Source organism: Phycodurus eques, chromosome 6, assembly GCF_024500275.1.
Source record: "Phycodurus eques isolate BA_2022a chromosome 6, UOR_Pequ_1.1, whole genome shotgun sequence".
Lineage (NCBI taxonomy): Eukaryota > Metazoa > Chordata > Actinopteri > Syngnathiformes > Syngnathidae > Phycodurus > Phycodurus eques.
In genome coordinates, this window is record NC_084530.1 from 4,878,151 (window position 1) to 4,892,112 (window position 13,962).

A 13,962-nucleotide genomic window follows, 5' to 3' on the forward strand; every position below is an offset into this window, starting at 1 on the left:
ACAACAACCATCACAAACCACATAACCAAACATTTGTAAACACACACACACACACACACACATACACACCCACCCACACACACACACAAAAGAAAATATCTTAAATAGAATAGAATACAAAAGAACCTTATTGTCACTGTCACAGGAACAATGAATATCAGTCAGGCATCTCACAATTTGCAGCGTTGAGGTAAAACAGAACCACGCAATTGTCAAAGACACACACTTATTTACAGAACTTTTAGTTAGACATTTGGGAAAAAGTCCTTATTATGATATTGTAGTAGTGTGATTATTTACACGTAGGTATTGCAGATTTTTTGTTTGAACATTTTTTAAATGCGTATCCAACCATTTTCAATACCGCTTATCCTGTTCAGGGTGGCTGAAGCCTATCCCAGCTGACTTTGGGCGAAAGGCGGACTACACCCTGAACTGGTCACCAGTCAGTCGCAGGGCATATATAGACACAGACAACCATTCGCACTCACATTCACACTGAACCCACACTGCCTGCACCAAAGTCAGACGAATGTACCACTACACCATCAGTGACTTTAAAATATGTACAGTCCCATCCAGTCCTTTGTTTTTGTTGTATTTGGGTTTCAGATCAAAAGATGAATTTGAGACAAACAAAGTTCAGAATTCCAGCTTTTATTTCGTGGAATTTGCATCTAGATGTGTTAACTCAGGACAGAGCACCTTTTGTTTGAGGCCACCCACTTTTCAAGTGAGTAAAAGTATTGGGGCGGCACGGTGGCCGACTGGTTAGAGCGTCAGCCTCACAGTTCTGAGGTGCGGGGTTCAATCCCCGTCCCCGCCTGTGTGGAGTTTGCATGTTCTCCCCGTGCCTGCGTGGGTTTTCTCCGGGCACTGCGGTTTCCTCCCACATCCCAAAAACATGCATAAATTGGAGACTCTAAATTGCCCGTAGGCATGACTGTGAGTGCGAATGGTTGTTTGTTTCTATGTGCCCTGCGATTGGCTGGCAACCAGTTCAGGGTGTACCCCGCCTCCTGCCCGATGACAGCTGGGGTCGGCTCCAGTACGCCCGCGACCCTAGTGAGGAGAAGCGGATCAGAAAATAGATGGATGGATGGATAAAAGTATTGGAATATGTGACTGTTTCTAGTTGATCAGGTGTTGCCTTTGAGATTGATTGCCTAAACATTAGATAGTGCTTGTTTTTGGCTTTGGGTGCCACCTGTGAAAACTGCATTCGCTGTTAAGCAAACATGAAGACCAGAGAACTGTCTATGGGAGAAAAGCAAACCATTTTGAAGCTGAGAGAAGAGGGGAAAATCGATCAGAGCTATTGCACAAACATTGGGCATAGCCAATACAACAATTTGGAATGTCCTGAAAAAGAAAGAAACTACTGGTGGACACAGCAACAGACATCGAACAGGTCGGCCACGGGTATCAACAGGAGTTGATGACAGAAACATTGTGAGAGCTGTGAAGAAACATCCAAAGACAACAGTCAATGACATCACTGCCGGCCTCCACAGGGCACGGATGAAGGTATCACAATCCAAGGTATCACAAAACCTCGAGAAAGAATATACAGGCCAAACCGCAAGATGAAAACAGCTCATCAGCAAAAGGAATCAGAAGGTCCGATTGGATTTTGCAAAGAAGGACTGAGATGAGCCACAAAGGTTTTGGAAGAAAGTTTTAAAAACTGATGAGACCAAGATTAACCTCTACCAAAGTGATGGAAAGGCCAAAGTATTAAGAAAGAAAGGATCTGCTTATGATCCAAAACACACAAGCTCATCTGTGAAGCACAGTCAAAGCAATGTCATGGCTTGGCCTTGCATGGCTGCTTCTGGAACAGGCTCGCTTGTCTTTACTGATGATGCAACTCAAGGTGGTACCAGCAGAATGAATTCTGAAATATGAAAAGAGAACGTCACAGTATACTCAGAAGTGACATTATTAACGACGCTACATTAGCTATGTAGCTTCTTAATGTGACTTAGCTGTCTAATAATTCTTCTACTCGTTCATAAAATTCAGTACATTGTAGTGAAGTGCATTTGCTGTGAATTTGTTTCCGTAGTCTTATGGTAGACTAGCGATACGTGAGCTTGTCATGAGCCTTTAAACCAACATGGATTATATTTACATTGCTAAAAACATGAGTGACATTAGTATGAATATCAATAATTATCCTCACATATTTATGTACTTCCTTTTCCATTCCGCCATCTTATAAGCAAGCTCTTCGCCGGTCAGCGGGGGTGGAGTCCCATACCCTTCGCTTTCTAGTGAGCTCCCTGACCATACTTGGTTTCAAGGTTTAATCAGTAATCAGGCCTTCGTCTTAGCCCTTCCCTTAAGAAATGGGATACACCAATGTTGTCGTGCACACGCAAAACCAAGGGCTAAAACAAAGGGGAAGGGCTAAGGGATAGAATTGGGATTGGCCCTAAAACTTCGCCCAAACCACATACAACCAAATCATTTCAGGGGAGTGGGGGCGTAACAACGTTTTAGGGTGGCTTCAGGCCCCCGAAAATAGCCCTTGCTACACCACTGGTGTGGCCTTGGCTTTATTGAAGCACAATAATGAACATTTAGTCACAGGTAACAGTGGCTGCAAAGTTATGTTGTAAAAGGTCAACCCTCCTTTGCAATGCTGTGGGTTCCAAACCATAACAGCATCGACGTTCTAAGCTGCAGGAAAAGTGAAAGGGCATATGAGACTGTATAAGGGACGGTTGAGCAAGTTCCAAGCCTTCTCCTTCACCTGGAGCTACACTTCTTTCTGGTTTGTCTTCTCTTTTACTTATCTTACATCTTGTGAGAGAGAGACTCATTTTCCAAGCCCACTGGCTGTGGAAAAACAATTTAACTGGATTTAATTTGTTGCCACTCCCTCCTCCTCTCTCCATCCCCTACATTGTTGTCTTTATCTGTGCCTCAGAGTTTTCATCCAAGAGAATTCCTCTTGTTTCAGTACTTCCGTGATCAGTTTGAGTTAACTGGGGTTCAGCCTGGGGTTCATGGCAGCTTTAAGGCCTCCAGTCATGTTTAGATTATCACTGGGGTTCATTTGTTGTCTGTGTTTCTTTTTAAGTTGCTTTTGTGACACAGTTGATATTTTTGCTATGTGAAAATCTCACATGTCTTACTTTCGTGACCCATCTTCTTTGTCACATATTGCTCCTGATCTGCACACCGTTGTGGTTTAGGAGTTAAAAAATGCTACAGAAAGCAGTTGCCTGGAGCCCTGATCACTTTTTCCACTTGCTGGGAAGTTTCCATTGCTATTTATATGAAACCTCAAACTTAACAATCAAGAAGCCCACTTGGCTAGAGAATATAAATTTTCCCAAGGATCACTGAACTCAAAACACTGCAAAACAGTAATGGCATAGCAGAATAATCTGTGGGCCATCTCTCTTTTGTATGCAGACCAAAGCAATTATGTAAAACCCCAATTCCAATGAAATTGGGACCTTGTGTTAAACATAAATAAAAACAGAAAGACAGAGAGGTTTTGGAGAAACATATGCTGCCATCCAAGCAATGTCTTTTTCATGGACGCTCTTGCTTATTTCAGCAAGACAATGCCAAATCACATTCTGCGAGTGTTACAACAGCGTGGCTTCATAGTTAAAGAGTGCGGGTACTAGACTGGCCTGCCTGCAGTCCAGACCTGTCTCCCATTGAAAATGTATGGCGCATTCTGAAGCGTAAAATACGACAACAGAGACCCCAGACTGTTGAACAGCTGAAGCTGTACATCAAGCAAGAATGGGAAAGAATTCCACCTACAAAGCTTCAACAATTGGTGTCCTCAGTTCCCAAATGTTTATTGAATGTATTTAAAAGAAAAGTTGATGTAACACAGTGGTAAACATGAACCTGTCCCAGCTTTTTTGGAACATGTTGCAGCAATAAATTCTAAGTTAATGATTATTTGAGGCGGTCACGGTGGGCGACTGGTTAGAGCGTCAGCCTCACAGTTCTGAGGACCCGCGTTCAATACCCGGCCCCGCCTGTGTGGAGTTTGCATGTTCTCCCCGTGCCTGCGTGGGTTTTCTCCGGGCACTCCGGTTTCCTCCCACATCCCAAAAACATGCATTAATTGGAGACTCTAAATTGCCCGTAGGTGTGAATGTGAGTGCGAATGGTTGTTTGTTTATATGTGCCCTGCGATTGGCTGGTAACCAGTTCAAGGTGTACCCCACCTCCTGCCCGATGGCAGCTGGGATAGGCTCCAGCACGCCCGCGACCCTAGTGAGGAGAAGCTGCTCAGAACATGGATGGATGGATGATTATTTGCTAAAAACAATAAAGTTTATCAGTTTGAACGTTAAATATCTTGTCTTTGTAACACAATGCCCCAACTTCATTGGAATTGGGGTTGTATACAAAGGAAATCAATCCGCATGACCCAACTATTATTGTGTGGAAAATACTGCCTGGAGCTTGAGTGTTTCATGGCAGTAAACATTCTACCCTATTTGTGGTCAAAAATGTCCATAAACACACTCCTAAACCTTGTGGACAGCCTTCACAGAAGAGTTGAAGCAGTTACAACTGCAAAGAGTGGACTGATGTCATATTAATATATAATATAATATATAATACAACCCTACGGATTAAGAATGGGATGTCACTTTAATTGATATGCGAGTCAAGGCATGTGAGGAAATATTTTTGACCAAAACGTGATGATTTTACTGCGTATGACACCATCCATCTGCGATTTACATAGGTTGTAAATAATAGAATGTCATCCGATTTAAAATATGAAATAAAATTTGAATTCATTTTTGTATAATTAAAAAAAAAAATATATATATATATATAACTAATAGATACATGTCTACTATCAATGTATAAATATACAATGTATTGTTTTTCCCGATATGCATATTAGATTCGATACAACTTTATTGACATTACTGTGAACTGTTGATTAACAGACGGCTGGTCTGTGGTAAATCCCCGTCAAGCATGTCGTTGTGGCGGTTGGTGACATACAAACCTCTGCCAAATGCCTCCAATGTTAAAGTGTTTGTGTTGTTGTTGACGAAGTGAGCACGGCTTAAAATGAAGCGTGTTTGCTCGCGTGCGCGTCCGGTGCACGCGCAACATTCGCGCGCTCAATCGTCCCGCCGTTCGTGCTACCTGACTCCAACCGCATTGGATGGAACGTTACGCCAAGAAGTAGTCCGACCGCTCGTGTCTTTGGTTGTTTTGCCGCTGAGCAGCCCTCACAACACAACGTTCACTTTCCCCCAAATTATCCCCTTCGCCCCACTATCAGTTCCATCGGGAAAGTGGATGGGGGAGCTCGCTGTTTTTCTCCAAGTGGGGCCACGCATGGATGTCGCAACCGAAGATGTAACGTCTCTGTCGGGTATCCGACTCCGGAATCGTCCGGCGCAAGTGATGCCCAAGCGGAAGAAGGCGAAAGCGAGGCGGAAAAGGCGCAAAGAGTTGGTTGTAATACAGATATGCTTGTTCGGCGCTTTGCTTCTCATCGTCAAGGGATTGTCCTCCTTAGCTGACGGCTCAGGTGAGGATGCATGGAAATATTTTTTTTCATTTTTTTATTTATTTATTTTAAATTTTTTTTTTTTTTTTTTTTTTTTTTTTTTTATTAGTAGTGTGAGAGAACTGACTTAGCGTCATGGCGTGTTAAAGTAGGTTTGGACCCTTCGAACAACAGTAATTAACAAATTGTACTCGTTACAGATGGTTTGTAAAGCGGTTAAGAAAATAGATGGATGCATAATAATAATAATCCATTTAAACTGGCTTGTACTGTATATCACGTCATATGTGGATTTTATTATGAAAAGCACTATGTACAACAATCGTTTTGTATGAGATTTAAATAAAGCTCGAGAGGTTGATTAAACTTGAGTGGGCTTAGGCCCTTATTATTATTATTAGTATTTTTTTTTTTTTTACTAAAAATACATGGGCAAAATCCGTTCCTAGTAGTCTTTCAACAAATACAGGTTGAGATGCTCATGGCTGTATTACTATTTAATACGTAGGCCACTGCAGTGTTTCTCTCAGGGAACACCACCAAGCGAAAAAACATAAAAACATCACAAATAGTATGAACACTGAAATCGTGATTTTGTCTCCATTTACTCACGAATTGACTTACAAAGTGTGAAATCTGGGCCTGTTTAATTGAACACAAAGATGAAATACTTGCAGGTGTTAAGTTGTTGCAGCTGAACGTTGCATTTGAATAACAGTATATATGGCGAAGCGTGGCAAATTGAAAAGCCATTGCCCACATCAGCCTCACGGAGACATCAAGCTATCAAAGAATAAAACAGCAAAGAACTCTACTGACACACAGGAAGGAAGCAACCCTAAAAGGCATGATGACTTAGGCATGCGTCCTATTGCATGTGACCAAGCGCCTTATTGTGGCACAAGCATAATACTGCACATCAAATGAGGACATATATACAGTGTCTCTCAACAGCTGGAAGCCATGACTTATTCTGTTGTATGAATAGCAACAGGTGGGTACACAGGTTTTTCTTGGTACCTTCTTCCATCTAATGGAAGCACCTTTCATTGCTCTGCCTGCCACTATACATCGCTGGCATAGATAAGCAAAGATATACAGTATTTGTATGTAGTAAAAAAAAATGTAGTCAGCGCATTCCATGTGTGTGCACAGCAAGAAAACCAAAATACCAACAATGCCGGTACACTGTGCTGCATACTGTTGCATAAAACGGCGTATAATTACGACAAGGGAACAGGGAGTCCCTTTCACATGGAAAAATATTTTAAATATATATATATATATATATATATATATTATTAATGCAGCCCTATGGGGGGCACAAGTCAGTGCAAACTGTAGGCCGGTCCCAAGCCCATATAAATGCAGAGGGTTGCGTCAGGAAGGGCATCCGGCTTAAAACCTTGCCAAACAAATATGAGCGTTCATCCAAAGAATTCCATACCGGATCGGTCGTGGCCCGGGTTAACAATGTCCGCCACCGGCGCCGTCAACCTGCGGGGCGCCGTTGGAAATTCAGCTACTGTGGGTCGAAGTCAAAGAAGAAGAAGAGGTGGAAAGCGGGTTCTTTGGCAGAAAGAGAAGAGGAAAACACAGAGCCAAGAACTGAATGTGGGGACTTTGAATGTTGGGACTATGACAGGAAAATCTCGGGAGTTGGTTGACATGATGATTAGGAGAAAGGTTGATATATTGTGTGTCCAGGAGACCAGGTGGAAAGGCAGTAAGGCTAGAAGTTTAGGGGCAGGGTTTAAATTATTTTACTATGGTGTAGATGGGAAGAGAAATGTAGTCGGGGTTACTTTAAAAGAAGAGTTGGCTAAGAATGTCTTGGAGGTGAAAAGCGTATCAGATCGAGTGATGAGGCTGAAATTTGAAATTAAGGGTGTTATGTGTAATGTGATTAGTGGCTATGCCCCACAGGTAGGATGTGACCTAGAGGTGAAAGAGAAATTCTGGAAGGAGCTAGACGAAGTAGCTCTGAGCGTCCCAGACAGAGAGAGAGTCTTAATTGGTGCAGATTGTAATGGACATGTTGGTGAAGGTAATAGGGGTGATGAAGAAGTGATGGGTAAGTACGGCATCCAGGAAAGGAACTTGGAGGGACAGATGGTGGTAGACTTTGCAACAAGGATGCAAATGGCTGTAGTGAACACTTTTTTCCAGAAGAGGCACGAACATAGGGTGACCTACAAGAGCGGAGGTAGAAGCACACAGGTGGATTACATCTTGTGCAGACGATGTAATCTGAAGGAGGTTATCAACTGTAAGTAGTGGTAGGGGAGAGTGTGGCTAGACAGCATAGGATGGTGGTGTGTAAGATGACTCTGGTGGTGGGGAGGAAAATTAGGAAGAGAAAGGCAGAGAAGAGAACCATGTGGTGGAAGCTGAGACAGGATGAGTGTTGTGCAGCTTTTCTGTAAGAGGTGATACAGGCTCTCGGTGGACGGGAGGAGCTTCCAGAAGACTGGACCACTGCAGCCAAGGTGATCTGCAGCCAAGGTGATCTTCTGGCAGGAAAGGAGAGAAGGAGACTTGGTGATGGAACCTCACAGTACAGGAAATCATACAAGGAAAAAGGTTAGCTAAGAAGAAGTGGGACACTGAGAGGACCGAGGAGAGGCGAAAGGAATACATTGAGATGCGACACAGGGCAAAGGTATAGGTGGCAACGGCAAAACAAGAGGCATATGATGACATGTATGGCAGGTTCGACACTAAAGAAGGAGAAAATGATCTATACAGGCTGGCCAGACAGAGGGATAGAGATGGGAAGGATGTGCAGCAGGTTAGGGTGATTCAGGATAGAGATGGAAATATGTTGACTGGTGCCAGCAGTGTGCTAGCTAGATGGAAAGAATACTTCGAGGAGTTGATGAATGAGGAAAATGATAGCGAAGGGAGAGTAGAAGAGGCAAGTGTGGTGGACCAGGAAGTGGCAATGATTAGTAAGGGGGAAGTTAGAAAGGCATTAAAGAGAATGAAAAATAGAAAGACAGTTGGTCCTGATGACATTCCTGTGGAGGTATGGAAGAATCTAGGAGAGGTGGCTGTGGAGTTTTTGACCAGATTGTTCAATAGAATTTTAGCGGGTGAGAAGATGCCTGAGGAATGGAGGAAAAGCGTAATGGTGCCCATTTTTAAGAACAAAGGTGATGTGCAGAGCTGTGGCAACTATCGAGGAATAAAGTTGATGAGCCACACAATGAAGTTATGGGAAAGCGTAGTGGAGGCTAGACTCAGGACAGAAGTGAGTATTTGCGAGCAACAGTATGGTTTCATGCCTAGAAAGAGTACCACAGATGCATTATTTACCTTGAGGATGTTGATGGAAAAGTACAGAGAAGGTCAGAAGGAGCTACATTGTGTCTTTGTAGATCTAGAGAAAGCCTATGACAGAGTACCCAGAGAGGAACTGTGGTACTGCATGTGGAAGTCTGGAGTGGCAGAGAAGTATGTTAGAATAATACAGGACATGTACGAGGGCGGCAGAACAGCGGTGAGGTGTTCTGTAGGTGTGACAGACGAATTTAAGGTGGAGGTGGGACTGCATCAGGGATCAGCCCTGAGCCCCTTCATGTTTGCAGTGGTGATGGGTAGGCTGACAAATGAGGTTAGACTCAAATCCCCGTGGACCATGATGTTTGCAGATGACATTGTGATCTGCAGTGAAAGAAGGGAGCAGCTGGAGGAACAGTTAGAAAGATGGAGGCATGCATTGGAAAGAAGAGGAATGAAGATTAGCCGAAGTAAAACAGAATATATGTGCATGAATGAGAGGGGTGGTGGGGGAAGAATGAGGCTACAGGGAGAAGAGATAGCAAGGGTGGAGGACTTTAAATACTTGGGGTCAACCGTCCAGAGCAATGGTGAGTGTGGTCAGGAAGTGAAGAAACGGGTCCAAGCAGGTTGGAACGGGTGGAGGAAGGTGTCAGGTGTGTTATGTGACAGAAGAGTCTCTGCTTGGATGAATGGAAAACTTTATAAAACGGTGGTGAGGCCAGCCATGATGTATGGATTAGAGACAGTGGCACTGAAGAGACAACAGAAAGCAGAGCTGGAGGTGGCGGAAATTAAGATGTTGAGGTTCGCTCTTGGAGTGACCAGGTTGGATAAAATTAGAAATGAGCTCATCATCATTTTGTTTTTTGATAGTGTACGCTTTGGCGTTGACAAAACAGTAACCCTCATGAAAATCGATTAAGGAATAAGGACGTTGCGTCTTAATTTCAGTGTTCTTGCGTTTGCCTTCTATGGGAATGTCGACCTTCCCAACATAGCCGCTATATTGGCATGTTGGTTAGCTGGGCAGCTTTATTGTGCTAGCGTATCTACCCATTCATATCTATGCCTCACCAGACCAAGCGCAAGTTTTGCAGCAAAGCTAACTTTTACGTCCAAGCAGATTTTTTGTTGCTACGTGTTGCTGACGGAAATGGGTAAGACCGTGGCTAAGACAGTTACCGACGAGCTAGCACCTTCACGGAAACTGCACATCGGTTATTTGTCTTTTGGGGAAAACTCAGAGAAACGGAAAACTGCAGAAAGTCTCAAAAGTCCGCTGTTTCCTGCCACGAAAGGCAGACGGGAAAGCAGACAATGAGTTTGTCTCGCTGACACGGCAGGTGATTGAACTACTGCAACAACAGGACGTTTTTACAACACGACTTCAGCAACAGCAGGAAAACTTGAAAAGCTTTGTCACAATAATCATTGACACAACAACAACAACAGCAGCAATGCAACAGACTGGATGCACTTTCACCGGAGTTACAAGAGGTAAATGGAAGCTTTCTATATGTCTGTCTATCTAACAGTCACAAATCTGAAAGTCCACTTGAGCTGTTTGCCATTTACCCACAAGGGAAGGAAAACGTGCAAAAATATATATATTGTTTTGTAAGTTAAACGTATAAACATGTGTCTCATGAATGGGTTTACTGTATGTTGTGATGCATCTAATCTAACCTTAGAACCAGTATTATACACTGCACTTATTGGTCTTCAAATTCTGTGGACTGTTATATAGTAACTGTATTTCATGTGTGGATGGTTGTTTATCTGTTAGTAAGTTAATAATTCTGAAATGTAATGTAATGTAAATTAAGACATCTTTTAGTTTTTATGACACAAAACTTATCGCAAACTTTTTTTTTATCTCACACTTTACAAACACCCCAAAAAAAAAAAAAAATTTAAACTAATACTGAAATTAATACAAACTAAACAAAATGAAGCTTTTTTTGAAAATAATAAAAAACATTGAAAATTAACAAACCTGCTCTAAAAACTATTTAAAAATAACCGAATGTGAAAAATAAAAATGTCAGACTGTAATGGAAAATCCAAAACTATTACAACCCTGTTCCTGTGTGGAGTTTACCTGTTCTATACAATGTGTGCTCATAATAATGAGTTTAAATCCGCAGTACTGTACTGTGGTTGAATCGATAGGCGCATTGTTACTTTAGCAGTACAGTCGATGGATTTTCTTTCTATTATGACTTCATAGCTCATCTTTTCAGAGTATCAACCTAGACTATATGTTTTGGGCTTCTGCATTATGTTTTAGCATCAAATACGTGGAATCTAGGCAGGAGACATTTGCTGAAAGCCTCAAACTTATGTAACTGCTACTGGTCAATGTTTCTCTCCCTTTCTCGACATTGATTTTATTTCAATGCTGCATTGATGTTTATGTCATACCATTAATCTAACTAAAGCAACTACAGTATATGCAATCAAATGAGCCAGTGATGATAAATAATTGAAGACGTGTGCACCACTTGACGTGCTCATTTGCCTCCCTTTCATTTGTTTATATGGCACAATACCATAGGGCTATTGAGTCAGTGTAAGCAAGAATAATAATTTATCACTTGAATTAAAAAAGTTGAGAAGGGCTAATGTTTTTGGTATCAGCGGTAGTAGCAATTTTGGGTGTGTGCCTCAGACCTGGTTTATTTTAGCTTATTTAAGATGTCATTTACTTGTCTCAAGAATGGAATATTAGCTTTTGCATTTGAAAAATTAAACTTGCAATTTATGTCTTATCCTTGTAATCATGCGTCTCAGGGCAGAAGATTCACCTTCAATTTTAGTAGTTAACCACTGTCAATTTGTGATTCTACACACACATGCACGCATATGTGCACACATGCACAAAGTTCAGATTGGATGGGAATTACAAAGTAATTTATGATATGATATTGGGATGCTGCGATTGGCTGGCAACCAGTTCAGGGTGTACCCCGCCTCTTGTCCGCTGGGATAGGCTCCAGCCCACCCGCGGCCCGAGTGAGGATAAGCGGAATGGAAGAGGAATGAATGAATAATATTTAGAATATTTATTTTAGCATGTTTTTGGGATGTGGGAGGAAACCGGAGTGCCCGGAGAAAACCCACGCAGGCACGGGGAGAACATGCAAACTCCACATAGTCGGGGCTGGGGATTGAACCCGGGTCCTCAGAACTGTGAGGCTGACACTCTTACCAGTCGGCCACCGAGCCTATTGTGTTCTTGTTAACTCTTAATTAGTTAGCTGGAAGATCAATTCAAATTGATTATTTATGATGTGCTTAATAAAGCTCTGCCTAATTGAGTTTGATGTTGCGGAACATGAAGGAGGGCACTCAACGCCTCCTCACAGGGGTCCATTAATCATTTCTACACTCATTTATCCATGTGCAGGTTAGCAAAATAGGGCGGGAGGCAGTGGAGGGGCAAACAGTTCAGCACTGGCACACACAATTCTCTTCCACTGCTGCTGTGTGATTTAGTGATCGCTAGGCCAGGTAAGATGCTGTAGCGGCATGTCAACCAGAACAGCCCCCTAACATCCAGACCCCTCAAGAACTCCGGGTAGATCTCCCTGCCACTGAGGAGCTTTTTAGCAAACTCAGTAACCTCAACCCCAGAGATAGGACAGCCCTCCTCGTGATCTCTAGACTCTGTTTCCTCATGGGAAGGGGTGTCAGTGGAATTGAGGAGGTCTTCGAAATATTCTGCCCATCGACTCACAACGTCCTGAGTTGAGGTCAGCGACGCCCCATCCACACTATAATACAGTGTTGATGGTGCACTAATTCCCCTTCCTGAGACGCGGGATGGTGGACCAGAATTTCGTCAAAGCCGTTCCACAAGTCATTCTCCATGGTCTCACCAAACTCCTCCCACACCCAAGTTTTTGCCGCAGCAATCACCAAAGCTGCGTTCAGCTTGGCTCGCCGGTACCCATCAGCTGCCTCCAGAGTCCCATAAGCCAAAAAGGTCCGATAGGACTCTTTCATCTTGACTGCATCCCTTACTGCTGGTGTCCACCAACGGGTTTGGGGATTGCTGCCACAACAGCACTGATTTCCGACTTGAACTGACGGCTACAGTTCCAGTCGGCCGCCTCAACAATGGAGGTGCGGAATATGGCTGCACGATATTTTGTTTGAGCATCGTCATCGCAATGTACATTTGTGCAAAAGTCACATCACAGGGTCTGCTGCGATGTTGGTGTACTGTAATATACAGTGAATCAACTTTAATACTAAGTCACCAGCAGAGGGACCTGTTTGGACATGCTCAAAAGATTAAAATATTTTACATCTGATGGATTTCCTATTTTACGCTTCAGAATTAACGAGGCAGGCAAGTGACAGCTGCTTGAGTGCGTGAGATGCGTTCAGGGACACTTGAAAAATTGATTACTAGGAAAATTATTATTTGTATCAGAATGCTGTAGTTAAAACACTGCATGATCACACTGTGATAATATGGATTTATCACAATTGTTACACAGTGTGTAATTCAATTATCAACACAATTATTACACAGTGTGTAATTCCATCGAGAAATTATTTTGTTTATATAGTCAGCCAGAGCTACGAGGAATGCAAAGTTATCAATGTCCTTTCCCCATCGTTCATGTCATACTGTGTTGCATGTTTTTGCACATTAAGGACAAAAGTCCTGTTTTTGTTTAAATTCCTCTTTTTAAAAAACACGATTCAAAGCAACAAGTTTTTCCTCATGTTTTTTAAATTGTAGGGTGAAAGCTGCAGCTGGCTACTCGTGTGGACTAAATGGGTGGCAACAATGGGCAAATGAAATACCAGTATTTTGTGTGCAACATACTGTACTGAAAAAAAAAAATAGAACTATCAACTAGTTTGTTTTTAGACCGGTGAACTTAGTTTTGAAATATGAACGATGAATTGAACTGGTTAATTTTTGGAATGATGAATTGAACTTTGAACTAATTTGTGTAGAAAATGAACTTTCCAAACACTGATCCTGTATTATTTCACACCACAATTATTATCGCAAGTTTAAAAAATTCACAATGTCATTTTATTCCAATATCGTGCAGCCCTAGTGCAGAACACGGTCAACTCAGACTCAATGTCCCCTGCCTCACCAGAGACATGGGAGAAGTTCTGCCAGAGGT

The 13,962-nt window shown here is 42.5% G+C and overlaps 1 protein-coding gene across 1 annotated transcript in view; it reads left to right on the forward strand.

Annotated features, from left to right (window-relative positions):
• The first annotated feature begins 5,158 nt into the window (after positions 1 to 5,158).
• Positions 5,159 to 13,962, forward strand: part of LOC133403963 (sodium/potassium/calcium exchanger 3-like) — a 72,749-nt gene continuing 63,945 nt past the window's right edge. Inside the window, exon 1 of the mRNA XM_061679453.1 lies at positions 5,159 to 5,542. Within this exon, the coding sequence (XP_061535437.1) occupies positions 5,308 to 5,542 (235 nt within the window). The 5' untranslated portion in view covers positions 5,159 to 5,307. The remainder of the gene's footprint in view (positions 5,543 to 13,962) is intronic.